This window comes from Rhipicephalus sanguineus, chromosome 5 (assembly GCF_013339695.2).
Source record: "Rhipicephalus sanguineus isolate Rsan-2018 chromosome 5, BIME_Rsan_1.4, whole genome shotgun sequence".
Lineage (NCBI taxonomy): Eukaryota > Metazoa > Arthropoda > Arachnida > Ixodida > Ixodidae > Rhipicephalus > Rhipicephalus sanguineus.
In genome coordinates this window covers 16,140,792-16,162,853 of record NC_051180.1, presented here as the reverse complement: position 1 = coordinate 16,162,853, position 22,062 = coordinate 16,140,792, and the positions used below count along the sequence as shown (strand labels likewise).

At 48.2% G+C, this 22,062-nt stretch overlaps 1 protein-coding gene and 1 long non-coding RNA gene across 2 annotated transcripts in view; one reads left to right on the top strand and one right to left on the bottom strand.

Moving 5' to 3' along the window:
• LOC119393283 (protein c-ets-1-A-like) overlaps positions 1 to 22,062 on the top strand; it is a 191,830-nt gene that overhangs the window by 136,857 nt on the left and 32,911 nt on the right. Inside the window, 2 exon segments of the mRNA XM_037660217.2 lie at positions 11,478 to 11,594; positions 15,494 to 15,694. Coding sequence (XP_037516145.1) covers positions 11,478 to 11,594; positions 15,494 to 15,694 — 318 coding nt within the window.
• Positions 1 to 22,062, bottom strand: part of LOC119393285 (uncharacterized) — a 41,203-nt gene that overhangs the window by 4,054 nt on the left and 15,087 nt on the right. The window lies entirely within an intron of this gene.

Sequence of the window (22,062 nt, the reverse complement as noted above, 5' to 3'; positions counted from 1 at the left end):
TTTCCGTATTTTCCAAAAATTTTGTCGGCTCCGGGAAAAAAGAAACAAAAAACCTAAACTCTTGGCAACCACCCGTTTTAAGCAAAGAACCGTGCAGAACCCGCAGTGACTACTCCCTCTGGGCTTGCAAGTACTCGGGAGATGAGACCCGTCGAAGCAGCTTTTGCGTAATATCCAGTTCGTGCAAGAAATCGTTTTTAAAATATTTCTCGATAATGTGTATCTTCAGTCATATGGTCCCACAGGCAGGCATGTTTAAAGGACTGCCCATGCGGCCTATAAACAGGAACATACTAATCTCATTATAGTCCGTATATCGTCATGGTACTTATGAATGAATTTTATTCATTGCGAACCATATACTAGCCAGGAGCAAGACAATGGAACGGGAAAGCATGAAACCTGCAAGTTTATTGAATGAGAATTGGCTCTGCCCACACTATATATTGTTCATACTTCTAACCGTTCTAGCCTCACAATTGCAGTTTTCATGGCTGATTGTGCGATAATAACGCTGAATTGGCTTTTGTGGAGAAGTGAATGTAGTGCAGAACCTGCGAGAAGACTCCATCTTGTTCGGGTTAACTAGCAGAGAAACGTTCCTCCCTTGCTGCGGCTCAAGAGCGTCCCACGTGTTTTGATCAAAGAACGAATTATTACAGTGTATGCACAAAGCATTTTCCGACGATACTTTCTCCGCAACTGTCAACGGCAGCCACTGTTTGTAGCACAGTTATGAAGAGACATATTACACTATCCACCACTCGTTGTGGAGCTCAGATCTGGAATCCCGCGTCCTTGCTCCTGCCAGCGTCTTCCCGCCCCTGGCAGCGTATGCCACTCTCACAATGCTTGCCACATTGTGCCATCTTGTCATGCGCCACTAAAAGCGTGTAGTGTTGGTGATATGGATACGGAACGGAGTTCAGAAAGTGGTTCGTTTGTCATCGTACATATAGGCACCATAAAGGAGCGCCAAAGATAAGAACAAGTTTAGGCTATATTAATAACTTACCTGTCTACAATTAACACGAAGCTGTCACCATTACAAGTGTCTTAACAGCGAAAGTGTGCTCTTATATGAATGGCGGGTCGTGCTGTCTGAGATTCTCGCACAACATGACGTCATCGAAATTGGCGACGTTTCCTTGTGTCTCGATAAATTCTTAACGAGTAATATGGACTACGTTGCGTTTTATAATGAAGCGAAAGACTAAACACATGAAGTTTGAGAGACTTTCTTCTGCGCCACTACGGTCCAAATACGAAAATTATACGTTAATACGCTAAATATCACGTCGATAAATAGGCTATGCGGTTTCGGTGCGATAGTCGATAAACGAATATCTTGTTTTCATCTTGTGTTCTAGTAATCGATATGTTAAGGACCGAAAAATAGCTTTTAAATAGCGTACTTTGTACCAAGTGATCGAGTTAGTGTTCCTTTAACCACCGCATCGCTGGGTGTGGCGCTTTTGCCACTATTCATGTGCTGTTCGTACCAACATTTCCGCCTCTTACTGGCTGATTGCGGTTTCGGGTCTCATAACGCTGCACGGCTTCGGTTGGGTAGAGTGTAGGGACAAAGGGATACACTGAGCGATGAAGGGGTCGACCTTGTGGAGCTGCTTGAACCCCCACCACCACTGTCGCGTACACACACGCTGCGCAGCACGTACGGGCGCCATATGTTGTTTTTCGGCGCTTCTCTTTCGCTTCGACTGCTGCTGCCGCTGAGCCTGACACGCACCGGTTATTACGGTGGAATTTCGGGACGTGGAGCGAAAGGCTCTTCGGGCCCACCATTGGGGGCAGCGCCTTGTTTCGGCTCTCTGGCGCGGCTGTTTCGCATCGCGGCAAAACTTGAGCATGAGCAAAAGAAACTTGAGCAGAGCGGCACCTCACGGAGGAGACGTCATGTGCTTTACGGTGTCCCCTTATGATGTTCTATGTGCAGTGCTCCTTTTGTCACGCGACAGCGGCGTGGCATTCCGTGGGCCATTGGAGGGCTTTAGATTGTCCATAAACGTGTTACCGATTGTGGTTTACCCGAAAAGTATACGGCAACGACGCCTTTAGCGACGTCAGATGTTGAGTCCAACCGGAAAGACGCGCAGCCAACGCAGCAGTGAAAGAACACTGACGCACTGGCGGCACCCCAAAATTGGCAATATTTAAAAGTCTGATAAGTCGGCTTACCCGCAAGCTTTTTCATAAACAAAAACTATGGCTCACAGACTGCTTTTCTCGCACTTCGGGCATTCAATGACGATGTAAGTTCATGATAAACAGAAAAAAAAAAAAAAACTGGTGGCCAGTCACTCCTGTAGCGTGTTGACCTCCGGGAACTGGGCAGTTTCGCTCTCTCCATCAGCGCTCCGGTCTCCCTGGTGTTAGGAACGCCCAAATGAGAGGGCGCCGCAGCACTAAGGTCAAGGGCAGCCCTGGCTTTCTTTTCTTGAGGAGGATGGGGGGAGAGGTGGTTCCTATGCCTACCGGCTCGGCCGCCGCCTTGCGGCGCTCGCAGCTGCCTCAAAGAGGGTTAGCTAGTGGCAGTGGCGCTCTTCCATGCAACGCAGTGAAGTCCGTGCAGGTGCAAGTCATTGCATATATACTCCGCCTTGAAGGTTCTGATCGGCATAGAAGCAGATAGACTCGATTCTCTGTGGTTGCAAATAATGCAAATTATGTTTTAAACAGGAGCATAAAATTAACCTTCTTTGCTTATGCAAAGAGACCCTCTAACATTCCTTTTAAAACTTCCTTCGAGATCGGTGTACAACCGATGTCGAGGAAGCGTCGGCAATGCCGCAGCGACTCTCTCGTAAATTACGAGACTTTCAACTGGTGTCTTTGGAGACAGAATTCGGCCCTGGCGGTGTCAATTGACCAAACAAAATTTCCCGTGGCACCTCGGCAATCAAACCAAAGCTGTCCATTCTTGGGGGAATACTTCTTCAGTGATCCCCACTGCGATTTACACCAAAATGGTGACATGCTTGCGGAGCTGGGAGCCGCAAAGAAGAAGAAGCTTCACCGAAGTCGTGGGTGACGCCGGGGCGGGTCAGCTGAGGCGGGTAAGCGCAATTTTCGGGTCGACGTACCGAAGCTGTTTCAGTGAGTATCACACTGAAAAATGAGACGTGGTTCACATTTTGTGTACTCTAGTGAATAGCAGAAAAAAAGAAGCTATTTTTCTCATTTCACGACCGCTGACCCCTGATGACCTAATTTGATGTCATGTCTGTAAATCCATTAATATTTGCACCACTGGCTCAATTTTTCGTTTGTGGTCTTCTGAGGTCACCACTATTAGGAAAACAAGCACAAAAAAAGTCCCCGACCAAAATAAAAAATCCAGGGCTGAAAGGGCTAAAGGTGGCACTAGATGAGAAGCAGGCCATGCCGTTTTATTCCTCATTCCTCTAATGCGGGCTGTAAACAACTTTTTCCATGCCTCTATACTCGCGGACAACTTTTCTTGGCAATGAAGGGAAGGCTAGAGAGCCGAACTACGCGTGTGCTACCGCTGAAGATTATAGTCCCACAATTGCGTCCGTGTTTTCTGCGGGAGAATAAAAACAAAACAACATTACTTTATTTTCTATGGGGTGCTGTTTGAAAAGAGGGTCAGCACGCACCAAGGAGATATTTATATTTGTTTTGCTTTATGCAGTGTCATTTCGCGTTTTTGCACCTGTGAATACGTCGCACCTTTTACGTGCACCTCACAGTCAAAATGGGGTCTGCGTCTTCGGGTGAGATCTCGTCACCCTCCAGCTTTTCCGACGATTCGCCGAGGGAGCTTGTGACGAATTTTACAAATGGCCGTCTAAGTCTGTGACGGCCGCTCGAATAATCAAATGGCCGTCACAGGAGATACGGAAGGTTCACAAACCAAAACTAAATTCGAAACGTGCGCCGAACCGGACTACTTCGCGGAGCAGTACATGTGCAGTAGCCCCGCCCCCGTAGCCTTTCCTTCATTGCCAAGAAAAGTTGTCCGCGAGTATACACGTACTAATCGAATGGCTTCATTCAAAGAGCTTATTGCTTCGCGAATAGACTGCCGCAAGAACTTTTAGAAACCGTCAAGTAAGAGCGGAGTTGCAAGGATTTGTCGCACGCTGAAAGCTACGCGGGGGGAGGACAATGGGGCAAGAAGATGCGTCCGTTCGTCAGCGCACGCCATGACCTTGATCACTTTCGTTTCCTTCTTTCGAACGCGCGGCTTAATTTCAGTGCGAGCGCGGGCACGTGGCGGCATCCCGTGGTGGCCTAGGTAACTATGCAGCTCACGATGCTAAAATCAGCCAGTGGCCGGGGTCTTCGGGTTTATGGCGCGGTCATTCGCGTTTACGGCATCATTTGTCAATGGAAGAAGGGTGATTTCTAGCCGACTTTGAGAATTAATTGCAAATTACAGGCCGCCAGCTGCTCTATAATGTAGGCTCATGTGTTGCCAGGAGCCTCGACTACCGATCGGCAGCGTTTTCTGACCATGTTGGAAAAGTTTTGCAGGGCCCCTTTAACGGGGAAACAAGGTCAGACGTCACTAAATGCCGCCTGCAGCGCAGTGCCGATGCTCTCGAGGAGTCATCTGGTCGAGGGGGGTGTGCCGGCAACCCTAAACACGAATACTGCTGAGGAAAGCAAGCAACCGAAATGCATGGCCGCACGTGTTGTTAAAACGAGCGAAACACCAGCTGCCCCACACGCGTTGTTGCAGCAACCCAAAAAGGGCAGGTGGCATCCCCTCCCGACCCTCCCCTCATTGGGCGCCTGTTGTCGCCCGCGTTCGCGTGCAGTTGCAGGCGTTGTTACGACATGGGACAGTTCATGAAGCACGGGTAGACTGCGCAATAAAAGAAGGCCAGCGTAGCTAGCGCCAAAGCCGAGGAGGCTGGGCAAGACAGACGCCGCGGCGGCGCGCTGCTGCCTGACTTTACCTGTGTAGTCTTGCGTAGTGGCGGTGGTCCAAGCGTGTCTGATTGGCTGATTTCGGCCACGTGAGCTGAATGTCTTTACGTGTGTGCACTCACACACGTCGTTACCGAGGTCCCCGCCACCAGGCTGGCTCGGCGCATGCTAGGGGCAGCGAAGGCCAGCCCCCGACCGATGGCTTGCGTCGTCATCCAGCAGCTGTCGCCGAAGCGTTCTTGGAGGACGAAATGAGATTTGATACGCGACCAGATTCGGCTTTTGTCTGTCCGGGGCGGGCGAGCGAAAATGAGATCGAGTGGTCGGAGAGGAATGGCATTTGGGACACGGTGACGAGGTTGCCACCGCCTTTTGCAAGCGGTCCATGTGCAAAAGTCGCCAGGAGAGGACCCTTTCTTGTTTCTATTCGGCGTCGCTACTCTTCCAAGCGCGAGATGCGTGTATATATATATATATATATATATATATATATATATATATATATATATATATATATATATATATAGAATTTAGCGTATGAGCACTTGCAGTTCGATCTGCGATGGCGATAAATTCAGTATGCAGTTTATGTATTTATTTATTTATTTATTTATTTATTTATTTATGTGCTGTTTTCTGTTTATCTTTAGTAGACCAGTGGTGAGTAGTGTGTTTTGCCCAATTTCTGCAGGACGTACCTGCTACGGGTTTTCCTGTTGGCAGGGTTTACCGTTCGCGGAATTATGAATGGCCTAGTTACATAAGTAAAGGTTCCCTTCCTCCCGCAAAGTTGACGGACAAGGATCCTGGTGATGTAGCTCGGCGGGGGTGAAATATTTGACAGGAGGCGTAGCACAATTACTAACAAACTGTATTAGAATTGTACAGGGCTATTGCAGTTACAAATGGGAAAACTAATTTCCACTTGACAGAGGGTGCAATGAACAGGCCCTCACTCTTCTACACGTCGTTTGGTGTTAGAGCCCAGGATACTGCGAAGATATGTGCCAGTAAAGAGCCTCGCCGTCCTACCACAGCGTGGTTACAGCCCAGACTGCCTCTCCGCGCTCCGTGGTGCGGTGTTTGGAATCGAAAAACAAAAATGGGGGAAGGAGAGAACAGTATGGCCCAGCATGGATGTTGGAGAGCTCTCCAACTGCCCCCACCCCCGCCCTCCGCCCGTGGCTCGTATTCCAACGCGAGTCTGCCAGATCGTGGCTCTCGCATTCCTGCAAACAGTGACAGGTTCTCACGCACGCTGTTATTTTGTAGGGCGGGGGGGGGGGGGGGGCTGTAGTTGACTGTGCGATTTGTTAGTATTGGGGCAAAGGAAGGCCTCAGTTACCGGAGACGAGTTCCGGGCGGTCGAGACGGCTTCCAGGAGAACGCCACTTCTCGTCGGCGCCAGCCATTCCACTTCACCAAGGCAATGACGCTCTGCGACACAACTCGTGCCCGGCCCTACAGATTCGTTGTAGAACGTTTGGGAACAATGTCCCTTTTTCATTTTCCTGAGGCGTAGCTTTGCGGAGTGATTCGGGACAAGCGGGATCGCTAGGACAAAAGCATCCGAGAGCGGAAGGCGTCCGGAGATCCCACCGCAGCGTTTCACGACTTTCCCGCTATATATAGGGAAGGGCGCGTGCACTGTGAAAAAAGGCGGCGATCAGTTATCACTAAGTACTAGGTAAAGTATGAGTACCACAACCGTCCTTAGCAGTTGGAAGATATGAAAGACGCCTATTCGCACTGTCGTGGGGGGGAGGGGGGGGCGAGAACGGGGAATGAAAGAATAGAGCTTTATCCACTTGAAAACCGCGGCAATTCGTCGACTGACCCTCCCCTCCTCTCAGCGCCTTGTTCCTTTTCTTCCCTTTGAAGGGTGCCGAGCCGCTTGCAACACGCGCCTAGCAAATACTCAGAAAAACTTGGGTACTAAGGTCACACAAGACATTTTCCAAGCTTTCACAGTCAGCCGCGTGTAGTATCGCTGCGGTAGCCTTTGAAGTGTTATCAGTGAAAGCCGCGCTGTCTAAGTTTATGGATAGCGGCGAATTGGAAAAGGACGACCGAAGAATTCCGACAATGGCTTGCGACAAGCGTGTTGACCCCTTGATGACTCCGCCTTTCTTTAGAAGTGAGAATGAAATCGCCGAATGACCGTAGGGAATGAAGGCACGTGGTATTCACCAGATCACCAATGCCCACAGAAGTTGCTTCCCTATGCACTTTAATGTATACGTGTTTGCATGCTGTGCCTGTGACTGCCTTCTGAACTACTGCCTACGCGAGTATATCATGACTATCACAACATGGCGTGTGCTACTGTCGCCTTCGTGCACCCACGGATATTTCCTGTTAGCTTGTCTTCAGTGGCTTACTCAGGCAAGTTGTGATTATTCGTTATTTGATGCTTCAATCTGGATTTTTTTTTGTTTTGCCCGTGTGTTCTATCTCACTAATTGAAAAGCAATTGTTACTTCGGCCGCGTTACATTTGGCTGTACATTTTGCCACATCCGACCAACGGGCAGCGTTTTCCCGCGTATCTCTCAGACTGCAGAAGCGGTGCCCATTTCTGTGTATTTTCGCGCTCATCGATGTTAGCAATGCCCGTCCTCGGTTCGATCGAACATCCTGCAGTGTTGAAAATGCTCCCGTCATACGCATTACATCATACGCAGTAATCCACACAAGCACATGTACAGTCGGCCACAAAATAATACTGACCATGGGAGCGCGTGCCGAAACTGCCTTGCCGTCTGCGCCGCCTAGCGGCAAGCCGTCTGCTGTCGAGAGTATCGATGTGGCGATTGCGTGGCCAGGAGCTACGCTCTCGACAGCAGACGGCTCGCCACCAGATGGCGCAGACGGCAATTTGGCCACGCGCTTGCATGTTTCGCATTATTTTGTGACCCACTGTACATACAAGGAACCTTAACAAAGTTCGCGATAGCATGTGTCGCAAATGGTACCGATACGCGGATCTCATACTTTTGTTCTGAGGATGGTCTTGGCAGGCCTCTCAGTTGCCACGTTTCAGTGAGGCATGTATTCAAATCATTAGCTGAATAGAGATTCTCTTGATTTACATTTCTTTCCTGTACCACCTTCGCGGTAATACCTTTGTGTCAATTTACATGCGGAAGAAACGGACGCACGCGTATTCGCGGTTCCTGGTTGTTCCTCAGTTAATTGAATCCTTATCTCGCGGTGTGATCTTAGCTGCTGCATATTGGTTGTAGTAATCCTGTCAGGCGGCGGAAAGTACACCAAGGAAGACCTAAGAGTGAGCAACAGTCACACGACCACGTCAATTTAACCAGCCGGTAACGCGGAAAATGGAACAATCTGCATTACTTTACGTACACTCGTTCCCGTTCGCGATGAAGCCAGGCAATCCCCTGTTTTTGCAAGACAGTGGTTATGAAGTTCGCTCAGGCGTGGATAATGTGGGTGCGGCTGGGCGCATCCGCAATTAACAGGCTTTGTTTCGTGAATGAAACCGACTACTGACCAGTTTTAACCATGTTCAGTGCATGGATAGATTGGCGCATGTTGTGCGCTCAATGATTCGCCTTATATGCGCACTCGCCGAAGACGGATTTTCCGATTAAGTCTCATTCTCCATCTTCTTTTATGCAGGAATGGCTTTGGGCGCTGCTTAGTCATAACCTTGCGCAAGCAATCGTGGCTATTTGACTGGTTTTCCCACAGGGGGTATTAGTTAGGCAGTGTGAGTAGACCAGCGAATTCGGTGCACGTGAGCGGTCTATATAGCGTCTCATCGAGCAAAGGTAGCAGGCTCCACATCATTGTGTGTGACAAATTTTTCAGAGCGCTTCGCGTGACTTGCGTATGAAACGTAACATGGGCGTCGGTGGGATTTTGTCTTGGGAGGGTGAAAACCTGTGCTTGATCGCGGTGGGGAAGGGGGGCGGGGGGGGCGCTGGTGTGGCTCGGTTGAGGTGCTTAATTGGGGGTGGGGGGCAAGTGCCCCCTTCCGACGCACATGAAACGTAATGTATTTTATACGCTCAGCGAATATCAGAACACGTTCCATGCGCACTTTCGACCTGTCTTGCTCAGCTGCCACTCTTATACTGCGTTCTATGCAGGGTCAGCGTCCTTAACGTGTAGTCATGCATGGAGGCGCCACTAAATCTCAGTATGCCACCTCGTATTGGGCGCTGGAGTGCAGGCAAAACAAATATGCCGTATGTAGATAACGATTATTCCTCATTCTCAATTGCATGCTCTCCGACGGGAAACCGAGGCGGAACATCTACGAGTACTGGCGCAGTATACTTAAGTTTGTTTGATTGGGTCATTGTCCCGCGCTGCTAGCAGTGTCGCAAATGGCCGCAATGGTGCGTGCGTGGTTCGTGAAAGGATGTTGATACGGATATCCTCGCGTCAGTCGTGTAGGAGCACTTGCTTTTTACGATTGACGCATGTGCACGTGCAGTCGAGATACGGTTGCGGCCCTTATCGTGCAAGTGAGGGATAAGCGGCAAATTCTTATTAGTCAAATGCTATGCAGAAGTGATTGTTTCCATTCAACACTGATTATCGTTAACTTTAGGATGAAGATATTGCTGCAAGAGAATTTGGCACGTGTTCCTTCTTCGTTCTTTTTTTTTTTTGCTTTTTCTGAGAGGAGCTGGTGAGTGATAGCATGTATTCTGTGTCTGCTGGACATGCTCAAACGTGGAGGACATATTATGCCTTATATATACTATCGCTTCGTTCTACTATGGAGGCTTGCGACGGCACTCAGCTTCAAGAGTTAAGTATTGCGAAATTTAGAAGTAACAAAAAAAATAATGAGGCATGTTGCTCGTGGAACGTATAGTGCTCATGCAGTTTGCAGAATGTAGTGCATATTGTAAAAAAAAAAAGGGCTTCGCCAGAAAGTCTCCTTACAAAACTTTACAATCGTCTGCACTGATCGACTCCCTTCATTACGCCACTGTTGTAACCCTGATATTAAAGGATTCTTTTTTTATTCGCTCGAATTAGGAAGGGAAAAGGAAAGAAATAATTATCGGCGCTTTCGATATTTCTACATCAGGGTTCCGTAGACACTCATTTTGCCGAGCTCCATTTATTGGCATCTTCATAATTATACAACGTAGTCGAATAAAAATAATTTGTCTTCGATCTTTTCCATGTCTCCATAGACTGCTTCTTTCACGCCCCTACTCGCTGCTTCATCGGTGATTAGAAGTCATCAAGCGTGATTCATAATTGCCCCTCCCTCCTTTCTTTCTTGTTTTATTCTTGATGCTTGCATGCGCAAGAAGAAAAGAAATAAAGTAGACCGGAACTGGCGCCACACGAGGCGATCCACGCAGTTCATTTTTCTGGCTAACTGCGGGGAGCCGTGGCGCCTCTTTCTTTCTTCACCCGTAATACTCACTCGGGAAAGACTCGGACGGAACGAAGAATCGAGCTTTCCACTGGGGCATGTTCTGTAAGGCGCCTCTAGAAGTGACGCACGTCCGATTCGCGAGCAAAAGTTTCGAGCGTGTGTCGCCTTATCGGCGATCTCCGGAGCTGTTTCGGTTGGTGCGGTTCGGCAACTTCCTCGTCTAGCCGACCAACCGCGTCCTCGCGTCACTACCGCTACCCAATCAGCGAAGAGAGAGAACGTTTTTCAAAATGCGTTTCGAGGCGGGCAGCTCCTTGGAAAGCGGGCGAGTTAAAATTAAAAAGAGTTCGCGAAAGAAAGGATGTGGGCTGTCTTTCTCGTGTAACCCCGAGTTAGCAACGCTACCCGTGGCCTCCGCGCACGTTCGTTTGTTTGCCTGTCTCCAAACAGCATATCCAGCCACGATCAGTTGATCTACTCCTTTCACACATTTTAGGCCGCCATCTTGTTCGAAACTTTTCCGGCACCGGCTGCGGCATGTGGGATGCAGAGTACGTCTTCCTTTGGTTTTGCTTGACTGTATTAGCCATACTGTTTAGTAAATTATGATTGTCTATGCGGCTACTGTTGGTTCACGCAACGATGGTTCGAAGACGTTGTTGGAAATTGTGCAACCGTTTGTCTGTAACTTTCAACTGTTGCCAACCCTTTCCAATGTTATAGAGATCGGGCCAGTTAGTATTCCATGATGTGTCTTCGTAGCACAAGAACAAAGGACAAGAAAAAAAGGCTCCTGTCTTCGTCATATACCTCTTGTGCTATCCTTTGTTTTCGCGCCATATGAAGATACATTCAAATTACAGATTACCTTCTTACCGTATTTCTTCAGTTCTTGCCGCGGGCGACTTCATGATTGCTACTTAAACAAATTAAGTTTTGTTCATCACCGAACTTAGAAAGTGTCATTATCAAATAGGGCGACTATGATGTACAGATCTAACTTCTTCAGAACGAGCGCGGATGCTTGAAGTGTACAGGTTGAGAAAGAGCAATTCTTAGTGGTTTCCTGAAGGCCTTGTTTGACGAGGTACAACGGGGTGTTTAGCACTGCGATTTCTCGTAGCGTTGTTTTCGGATCACTGCAAACTCGCGCACTGAACTTCGCAAAATGTTTCTCCTCGCAGAACTTCCAACGCAAGTGCCTCCTCTTACTCCTGGGACCAACCAAAAGATGACGCAAGCCTTAACTGCTAGTTTCAGCAGTTGGGAGAAGGAGCGAGAGACGCTCAATATCCTCAAAGGTGAGCCGAGCTTGCTGTATTGCGTGGTTTCATAAATATCTAAATAACTCATCTCCATACCGCTTTGTTTCCTGAACGCGACACCCCTTGTACTATGACTGGATCAGGAATAAAGCCAGGAACTAAGTCTATATACCTTGCTGAGGTTGTTGGCACGGGAGACATACTTGAGCACCAGGGGCGTAGCCATAAATCCATTTTTTTTCGTGTGTGTGTGTGTGGGGGGGGGGGGGGGGGTCCACAACCCTTTATGCGCGTTCGTGCGTGCGTCTGTATGTGTGTGTGTATATATACACATGCACAATTGAAAAATTTCAGCAACGCAATGTTGAGCACATTGCAAACACGTTCATGCGCAATTTTTGTGGTGTTGGTGAGTGATTCTTAGCACGTGCGGAAATTGTGCGACGTTCAGCCGCTGTCACGTGTATCGCCATGTGTCACATGACTAGCATCGTAGCTTCGTGTATAGAAAAGCTGTCACAAGACTCGCTATGCTCGCGCCCAGCAGGGTGGGGGGGTCAACCATCACATTCGTTCGTGTGCTTGTGTGTGTGCGTGTATATATACTCATGTACAATTGAAAAGTTTCAAGGGGTTAACGCCCCCCCCCCCTCCTCCCTCCTTGGCTACGCTAGTGCTCACGGCCTTACTAACATGATGCCGCTTTTATCAAGATATCAACCGCATTTTACTTCTTCCGCACAAACACGCGCAGGTAAGGAGACAGTCTATTCAACAGTTCACACCTGCGCACAGACCAGCAGCACGTGTACAACGATAACGATGCACGCGCCTTCTCGCCGAGCGTGCTTCTTTCCTGAATCGAAAGATGCACAGACAGCGTAGAAGCGGCCACGTCACGTAATCGGAGATGACTCAGCGGAGGATCCGCTCTTCCTTTAGCTAGTTATGTGCACCGTAACAACGGCTGAGAAACGAGTTGAACGCGCTTTTGAGTTGCCTGACACGGGCAGCCTTATTTAGCACTAATTTCTTTGAGACCGTGCGTTTTGATATACGTGAACATACGTATTGTGTGCGCTGCAGTTGATTGTAGTTAGTGCGGTGACCAAAACGGCAAAGACTGAATCATTGGCGTCGGCAGGATTGTATTCTGGTGGAGGGTGCAAAAAAAGTGTAGCAACACGACAGTGAAGGACGGGGGGGGGGGGGGGGGGGGAAGGCTTGTGTTCCACTTGCACCCCCCTTGCGACGCCTACGGATTGAATGTAGTGCAACGCTGTGCCGCGTGAGGTGTATCGTGTGCCACAGCACTGAACATAACTATACAAAAAGATGAAGCGCATTTTAGGTTTGCGTGGAGGACGAGCAGTTTCATCGTGTTCGATGTAGTTGCGGATCCGTTGACGTGCGCTTCTGCCATGGTTATCGCCCCGTCTTGTGACCCGTTTAAATGCACAAAGGCACGTGCCAGTGGCCTCGCTGACAGGGATTGGTTTGGAAGGGTCGCAACTGGCAGAGGGTGTCCATTGTATGCCATGGTTGCACGCGGCCTGGCGGAGGCGAGGCCACCACAGGGCGAGGTGCGGGCGTTGCTCCCCCAGCAACGCAGGCCGAAGCCAGCGTGTTGTGCGGGGGCAGGATATCCCTTGTGTGACAGGTGAATCGCAGTTCCCCTCAGAGCTGTAGTATTCTGGGGCATGTCCGGCGGATGTCACGTGTTGCGCCCTGGTTAGAGACCTTTTGCGCCTTTCCACCCCCCTTTGCTTTTCTTTTTTTGCCGGCACTCACCAGCATCGCCATGCAAATGGCACACACCTCAACATTTGAGTGGTAACGTGGAGCCATGAGTGCCTGGCTCGGGTTGCTCGCGGTCGTCGACCGAATGGTGCATTCTGAGCGTGTCCCTCAAAAAAGGCTGCACGTGTCGATTCTTTTTTTCTTGTATCTCCTGTCCTTGAGGGAGTAATCGAGTGTGTTGGATAAAGAATAAACGCGGACAAAATCATACATAGTGCGCGACGTACAACAACACCGTAACGAGTCCACAAGCTGTATTCTCTATATTATATTTACGTGCTGGCAGTCTTGCTGATTCTCCTGTGCACTGTTGTGAGGTGGAATCTCCTTGGATGGAGCTATGGTAAAGTCTGATTTTAGCTTCAGTAGGCGCGTAAAGTTCGACTATGAAAGGGCTTGTTAAAATACATTGATATCTACTAATTTTCTATTTCTATTTACGAAGGACAAAGATGAGCGTTTATATATACTGTTATTTTTAGTAAAGCAGTGTACATTCATTTCATTTTACAAATTTTGTTTCATTTCTGTTTCTCCTTTCTTATCATAGTTCAGCCATAATCGCTGATATATTTACTGACCTGTCAACAAACCTGGACCGAGAAACTACCTTACTTCAAGCAGCGACATGAGCAGTTGTCTTTTCTTTCCTTCATGAGAGGAGAAGAGGATGAGAGAGAATGAAGCACCGCCTTGTTACGTTTATTGGGTTTTTGCCCTTTTTTGGGCGTTGGAGCTCGGCAGAGCGGTGGGACGGCGTGCCGGAAATTGCTCGTTTGTCGCCTGGAATTGAACTTTCGAGGTGCAATAGGCGCGAGTAAGTTTGCCGGTGGCAGTTCCTTGGTAACGTGCTTACGCCACTCGTGTCCCGCCAAACGCTCCGTGTCCTGTTTATTTGTTTTGAACAGCGTCGGGTTACCTCGTGGCTAACGTGTAGGAGGCATTTACCTTGCTGCACCAATGCACGGAAAGAAGCAAATATTGCCCCTAACAAGCATATATACGCAGCCGGCACGCAAGCAAAGAATCGGTTGTGGTAATGCTAGCGTTCGCCTTCACTGCAACGTCAATGGTTCGCAGGAGAAGGAACATGCAGGGAAGCTTCTTGGAAGCGTTGGGAGTCGAGGCGTGATGTAGTTACGTGGCCAAGAAGCGAAGATGAGAAAGTGAAGCAACGAGTGCGATGTACCGCGCAGGATCGAGTCAGTGTATGTCGGAAGCGTTCAGAAAAAGCGTATATAAGCACACTGAGAAATAGGCGAGACGAAAAGAAGCCAGGCTTGTTTGAAGAACGACGGGAGCAAATATCGGAAATCGGTATAAATGGAGATGCATGGTCGGTGCCCGAGCCGAAATCCTCGTCTAGAAGTGTTCGCAATCGGACGGTGAGTCGGTGTAGGTGCGGTGGTCCTTCTCACGTGCGTAGCGAAGGGCCTCCCATCGCTATACAAGTTGCAGTGATTTTTCGTTCCCGATTCTGTTCATATCTACATCTCGCGGCTTCAATTCAACGATGTTCGTCAGTTTCTAGATCACTTAAGTTGGTCGTGGCCATCGATGGACGAGCGAGCGGGCGTGCGTGCCTATGGGAGTCCTTAAGACGGCGCAGGCGTTGCAGCGCATTCTAATGGCCCCATAACCGAAACATCAAATGCTTTTGGGATGATGGGAATCGCAGGCTGAAGGCAAAAATTCGATTTCTTAATGATTGGAATCTGAAGAATATACCATGACATAGAGACCTATGAAATAGCGCTGGTGGTTTAGATACGATGCACTGGTCTTCGAGCTCTCAGACAGAGTTCTCAGCTTGTGGCTTCATCATACGCCCCTTTTCTAACGGTGGCGCACGGACGGAGACTCCTTCGGGTAATTCAGTCTTTTTCGAGTTCAGAAACGGCAGATACTATCTCAACACCGACTTGGGCTCACACAGGACAATAGACTCATTGCTGCTTGCTGATAATCGTCTTAAGCCATATGATTGTACAAATTTCAGAAATATTCAGTTTCTACTACCGAAAAACTTTGCCTTTGTAATATTTGTCTTCTAAGTGCAGTATTACCTTACAGGATTTCCCTATGTTTTTAGTAGCGTTTTTCTTTTTCTCATGTATCGCTCTTTCTCATTCCAGACCCGCGGCAGTGGACGGAGATGGACGTGGGGAACTGGCTGAACTGGGCGATCCGAGAGTTCAGCCTAGAAGGTGTCAACATGCCCACTTTTGCCATGAAGGGCAAGGACATGTGCGCGCTCGGGAAGGATGCCTTCCTCACCAGGTTTCCGCCATTCATGGGCGACATCCTCTGGGAGCACCTGGACATTCTTCAAAAAGGTATTTTTGCCTTTGCTTCTCCTTCGATCGAAATCTGCCGCTGTGCAGTGATTGACGGGTTGTGGCATAGGTAACAGGACCAAGAAGCCGCTGCATTCGTAGTGTTAAAGAACTAAAATTAAGAACTAAAATATAGGAACAAGACTAGCTAGATCGCTGCACTGTTCGACGCAAAGACAGGGGCAGATCTGCCGCTACCATCTGACCGTTGTCGACATACTTCGCATAATCGAATGTATAGCAGCAAGTCGGCGAATAATTCTATGCCTGCAACCCTCCTTGCTTTTAAAGGAATATCAATCTCTCCCTGCGCAAAAAAATAGAGCATATATATTGCTTACAGCGACATTCCGTTACGTTTTAGCCAGATCTGGCTGAATATGAGTTGTATATTTATATGGAAAAAAAAATCTTATCCGACGTTGCCTCAGGACTTTATCATCACACCGTGAATGCGCGCTGCAGATTTTTACACCAAGATTAATGAAACCTGAAGGAACAGATATAGACGCAGCAGTGTTATTAGATTCGGGAGGAGAGTTTTGCTATTCAAGAGCTGCGTTTAAGTTTCGGCTGGTGGTGTATAAACAGGCGGCTCAGTCAACGGCGTCTCCTGTGGTCGCCTCGCCATTTAAAACGGCCATGAGTGTCCTAAGTTCATTTCTCGATTACCGCGTTGCACTGGTCGTACCTGTGTGTTTATATTGATCAGTATTTTCCGGAGTGCACATTTACTTTTTTTTTCAATTCTTCGGAAGTGAGAGCAGAGCTTCGCAGCCGGTGCGCTCATTCTCTCTTGGGTCACACGACTATGCTACGAGAATATAATGATCCCCTAAGAGAGTTCACGTGTCTCTTTAAAGAGAGTCATACACGTGACAGGTGAGGACTCACACAAAGACTTAGATGGCTCTTTTTTCTCTTAGGGTTCACTCATGCGACACGCACCTGTGCTAACATATTTACATACTTTGTAATTGATAAAGGTTTTCTGCAATGCTAGAAGCATAGGCGGTGAACGCAAATCGTGTTGGGTGCCATGGTTAAAGTAGGTGCACCAGCGCTGCCGCAGGGGTGTTCCTCGATATCGCGGCGCCGCCCACCCGGAGAGTAAATACGCCTCGCCCCGGGGCGGGCGATGTCGCGTAGGGGAGGGACCCACGTGAGAGCGTGCGCACACACAGCCCCCGTGTATGCATATGAAATCCTCGCCGTGATCGAGCTGAAGAGTAGGAAGAGTGGAAGAAAGAAGCCGCCGCCGAGACTGGTTTGTGTGCGCGCGTGCGTGCTTACGCGGCTTCGGTCTGGTCATGCGACGCGACCGAGTGACTCGGTGACTCATACATGGCGCCCCGCGGCGACGTCGACTCGCTCTCGTATATGCGGTGGGCGTCACCAGTGCTACGAAAAGCCTTCACTGGGGCTCCGCAGCGTTTGGTGTGTTGCTGGCAAAATTTTGCCTCGTGTTCTAACGGGCTTAGCGCGATTCTCACCTTGTTCTCGGGGAATGGTTTCGGATCATTCATTGTAAGATAGCTTAAAACTTAACATCCTGTAACGTGTCTGCAGGCATATCGAGGTACATCCTGCTATCGCACCTCTCGGTGTCTCTATGCGCACTCTAAAAAAGAGTCCTTTGACTCTTATTTTGCAAGTCCTGGCTTGCCACGTATATGACTCTCTTTGGAACTCTCTTTCACGTGAACTGTCTTTGGAGATAATTACACTCTCGTCGGAGAGTCGTGGGACGCAGAAGAGAGAGTTAACGTACCTCTTTAAAGGGAGTCATATATACATGGCAAGCCAGGACTCGCAAAAAAAAAGAAAAAAAGAAGAGTAACACATGAATTTTGTTTCTTAGAGTGTGACGCAGTGCCATCTACGTGAAAGAAATGAGCGACCAGTAATATCAACACACACACACACAAAAAAAGAAAGACCATCTAGAAGTGCTTCAATCCGAAATTCAAGCAGTTAACTGTATCCATGCTGAGAGACTTGTCGCTACAGATTGACATGTTTTCGCTAAGAGAGACGAAAGAAGGCAGACGTGAGGAAGTTAACCAGCACCAAAATCCAGTTTCTTACTCAACACTAATCTTTGAGAAAGGGAACATGCGCGAGAGGGAGAGACCCATTCACTGCTGTTCACAGCACAGAATAACATGCACTTTTCTGTACCGGAGTCGCACATGCATGCAGGCTTGTTCCAAGAACAGCAACAAGGCGTTCGTGCACCTCTTGATTGGGACGGCTGGTTAGCTCCGTATTTTATAATTATTTCTTCTATTTTATAATGACCGGTTCTGCTATGTCGTCAGTGTGAACTAGTTCAGCCACTAAAGCTTTTTTTTAAATGCGAAGCATTTCTTAGCGAACCTCTGGCACTTTGAGCGTTTCTATCTACGTATCTATCTATCTATCTATCTATCTATCTATCTATCTATCTATCTATCTATCTATATCTATCTATCTATATCTATCTATCTATATCTATCTATCTATATCTATCTATATCTATCTATCTATCTATCTATCTATCTATCTATCTATCTATCTATCTAGCCGCCTACGTATGGTTTCTCTCATGATCGCCTCCTTAACTTGGTGTAGACCAAAATTTGCATGGGAGGGTAAGAGGATTTGACAAATATGAATGACGGGTCATGACATGAATAACGTTAAAATCCTCTCGCGTACGTCGTCAAACCCTTTCCACTAGAGGCGTGTGGCACATACCCGTTTACCATGGGCCGCGGTGTGCGGGTATGCGCCACAGGTGATTGACAGTTTATATCTACCGAGGAACGGCGAGAACAGACATTGGTTACTTAAATGCTAAAGCGTTAAGGAAAACCAACATCGGCAGCGTTGACTCAACGAGTGGAAAGAATGAAAATTAGGATCCCAGCAGGAATCGAACCCAAGCATTCGGCGCGGCAATCGGGTATTTTACCACTGAGCCACGCCAGGTCTATAAACTGGTTTGGAAAAACAGCCTACGCAGGCGTAATACCGGTGCAACGTCAATTGTGGTTGTGGTGCTGGCTATCTAATTCTACAAGACAGTGATAAACACTACATGATACTCCTACGATATGTACTCCTACGATACAGGCGTCATATCAGATTAACGTCTGTAGTTCCAGTGTTAGCTCCGCTTTCATATCAGTCTAATGTACATTACGTTTGTATTCCTATGATTCAGCAAGCTATATTGAAGCATTGCTCGACCCCAGAGGAATACATTAACGAAAGTTACATATGATATCCTCATCACCGCACCGTAAAGTGCGCTTCGTCCACCAGAACGGCGCAGTGTCCACTTCATTTCTTACGAGCCTGGGCGATGGCCTCATGCTGACCGAGGATGATGCCAGGCTGACTGACAGTTGCTTTGTAGACTTGGCTACGTAGGCCACATACGCCCAGGTAGTCTACGAATACGACAAACACCATCCACTGATGTTGGTCTACGTAGCACTATCCAGGACTACCAGCCTCAACGGCCTATACCTCACTAACGCGATGGCCTGGTGGCTTCAGGTTCCGACATGTCGCCGGCTCTGTCGATAGACAATTTGTCGACGAAATGACCAAGGCATCCACGAATTCCAACAGCTCTACTGTACCACATACTTCACTACACATAGACCCCTCGTCACCACGAACACGACTGGATCCTATAACAAGTCATAAGCAGCTGCTGGTGCTCACTGATCACGGTGATGATGCCTTTGTTCAAGAGCTGTCAAGAACGTCTTGCACACGTGTACACGGGTGCGTGAAACGTGCGTGCGTTCTCGGGACACGTATAAGCACTACATACCAGCTTACCGCTTCTATCCACGTTGCATACCCAACCGTAAACTGGTTATATAACACATATGCGGCTCTTCAACATATATATGTGTGCGTATAAAATTTATACAAATCTTTAGCGTCATTTTGTAACGCGTCGCTGAGTAAAAAAAGTTACGCCACAGTCCCCTACCCGCCGCATGCTTCGCATAACATCGACTCCCACGGCACGTGGGATCTGCCGAATTTTTTTTTCTTTGCAGAGTCTTGTGAACAGCCATATCAAACGTATTCATGTGTTTTCTCGAGATCGCAGACAGCGTTGTTAGCCATTTAATTGCGAAGAACAAGATACTTTGTAAAGGCACAATGTTTTTAAGTACTCACAGGGCTACAGGAGTACTATTCTACAGAATGGCGAAAGTTCTGGTCACAGATGTGATTGACAGCGGCCTCACTGTGTTTCGAAACACGATATTCTAAGAAAGAAAGGCTGATTAGCCATTTTCAATTCCCTCGATGACGTGTGAAGTGGATGGCTTTTGGTGTATGCGCTTCAATGGGGGTTGCACTGTCTGCATCGAAAACGAAACAAAATACACTTTGTGAGATTTCCATAGTGACTAATTAGAATATAAGAGCAGGCTCCTCTTGTGCGTCAAATTGGGATGTCATTTAATGCCTGCAGCGATCAGAGAGAAGCAATGTCTTCAAAGTAAAATCACATCCACTGAACTTTAGAGCATGGCGTCATTTCTGGCCTCAAGTGATAAACCCACGCAAGCAGCAACTCTAGGCCGATGCACGCTGACACAGAGGGACTCAAGTGTACGTGTCGCCCAAATTGAGTCACATACTCATGCTTGCCGCTGATAAACGTTCTGTTTGCAGAAACTTCCGTTCGTCGGAGACGGGACTGGTTCGTCAGATAAGAAGCTCCGCGTTCTTCAAGCGCTCGCAGCTGCTCAGCGTATAAGCAGCGCGCAATTAACGAAGGTCCAAGTCGCATAACGGAGGGACTGTGCGGGCGCTGCCCGAAGATTCCCACTCGATGCTTAGCTTTAGACTATGCGATCGCCATCGCACTTTCTTCATGTGCCTGTATATTCCCGACAGATGTAACACATATATCAGACTACTGAAGAAATGAACGTTTCACGCCTCCTTAGCCTACTCTAGTTCGTTGATGTCGGTACTTGTCGGTAAAGAGATGCGAGTACAGAGACAGTAGGTGAACAGATGCGCATGCACACTTATGAACATCATTAGGTGAGGACGCGCTATTTTGGCCGGTAAGAGCGCTTTTCGTACCTTGCGCAACCGCTGGGTTGTGCAGGGGACCCCGCGAAAGCTTTGTCACTTGTAAAATTTGAGCTCAACGTAATAAGGAGGTAACCTCCACATATCGCGGCCCCGAAATGACACAATGGCACGTGTCCAAAGATTCTCAACTTTTTTCATTTGTTGGCCAACCGACGTGTGTGGCCCTTTGTTCTAGCCATGCACGCATATAAGGGGGACTTTCAAGAGAGAAAAGTACTTCTGCAGACAAGAAGATTATACGGCGTACATTGCGGGATAATGAGGCGGCGCGCACTTGTGTCAAAACTTGCACACCGCGGCCTGACAATTCGGTTCTTCGGGCGTGACTTTCTTCTTACGCTTTTTTTTTTTGTTCCGTGCATACGTATTACGGATGTCTGCTTATGTCAGATGTAGTGAAGTTGCACTTTGACGACGGGACCAGGTGCACATGTATGTATGTATGTATGTATGTATGTATGTATGTATGTATGTATGTATGTATGTATGTATGTATGTATGTATGTATGTATGTATGTATGTATGTATGCATGTATGTATGTATGTATGTATGTATTAATGAATGAATGAATGAATGAAAGTTAGGCGCTTCTGGCGACCGCATTCGGGCATCAGAAAATTCACAATCGAGAACATGCCAAACACATACATAAATCTGTTTTCAACAACGTGGACTGACATGTATATCTACGGAGTCAACCAAACTGTTTCCATGGCTATGGGTTGAAGTGAACATGAGCACCGCAGTGGCACTCTAGCCGTCTACCCCAAGGACGCCTGGCGTGGAACGAAGGAAAACAAAAAGCACAGAGCAGTCAAACGAGCACGACGTTTGGCTGTTCTGTACGGTAGGCCGAAGCACGTGTTTTTGAGCAGAAAAGCGAGCCGCCGCTATTGAAGGCTCTCGCGTGCGCCGGCGAGACAGGCAAGTCAGCCCGGTGAAGTGGGCGAAACAAAGCGTCAAAATGGAAAACCTTGACGGCTCTTGCTTGTTTGTCGAGGTCTGCGCCTAAACCGAACCATGCGCGTTTGCTGCGTGGCGCCGTCGCTCCGAGGAGCAGACGCCATTGTGGAAGTTTCAAACGCCTCCCACGTGGGGGGGCTCAAAGAGGTGCTGCGCTTCGTGTTGTCCGGACGACTCGCTTTCAAGACGACCGCCGAATGAGGATTGATGACTCGTCTCGTGGGAGCGGTGGCATGTCGTAGGTGCCAAGAAGACGTTACATTACTGGGCCGTCAGCTTC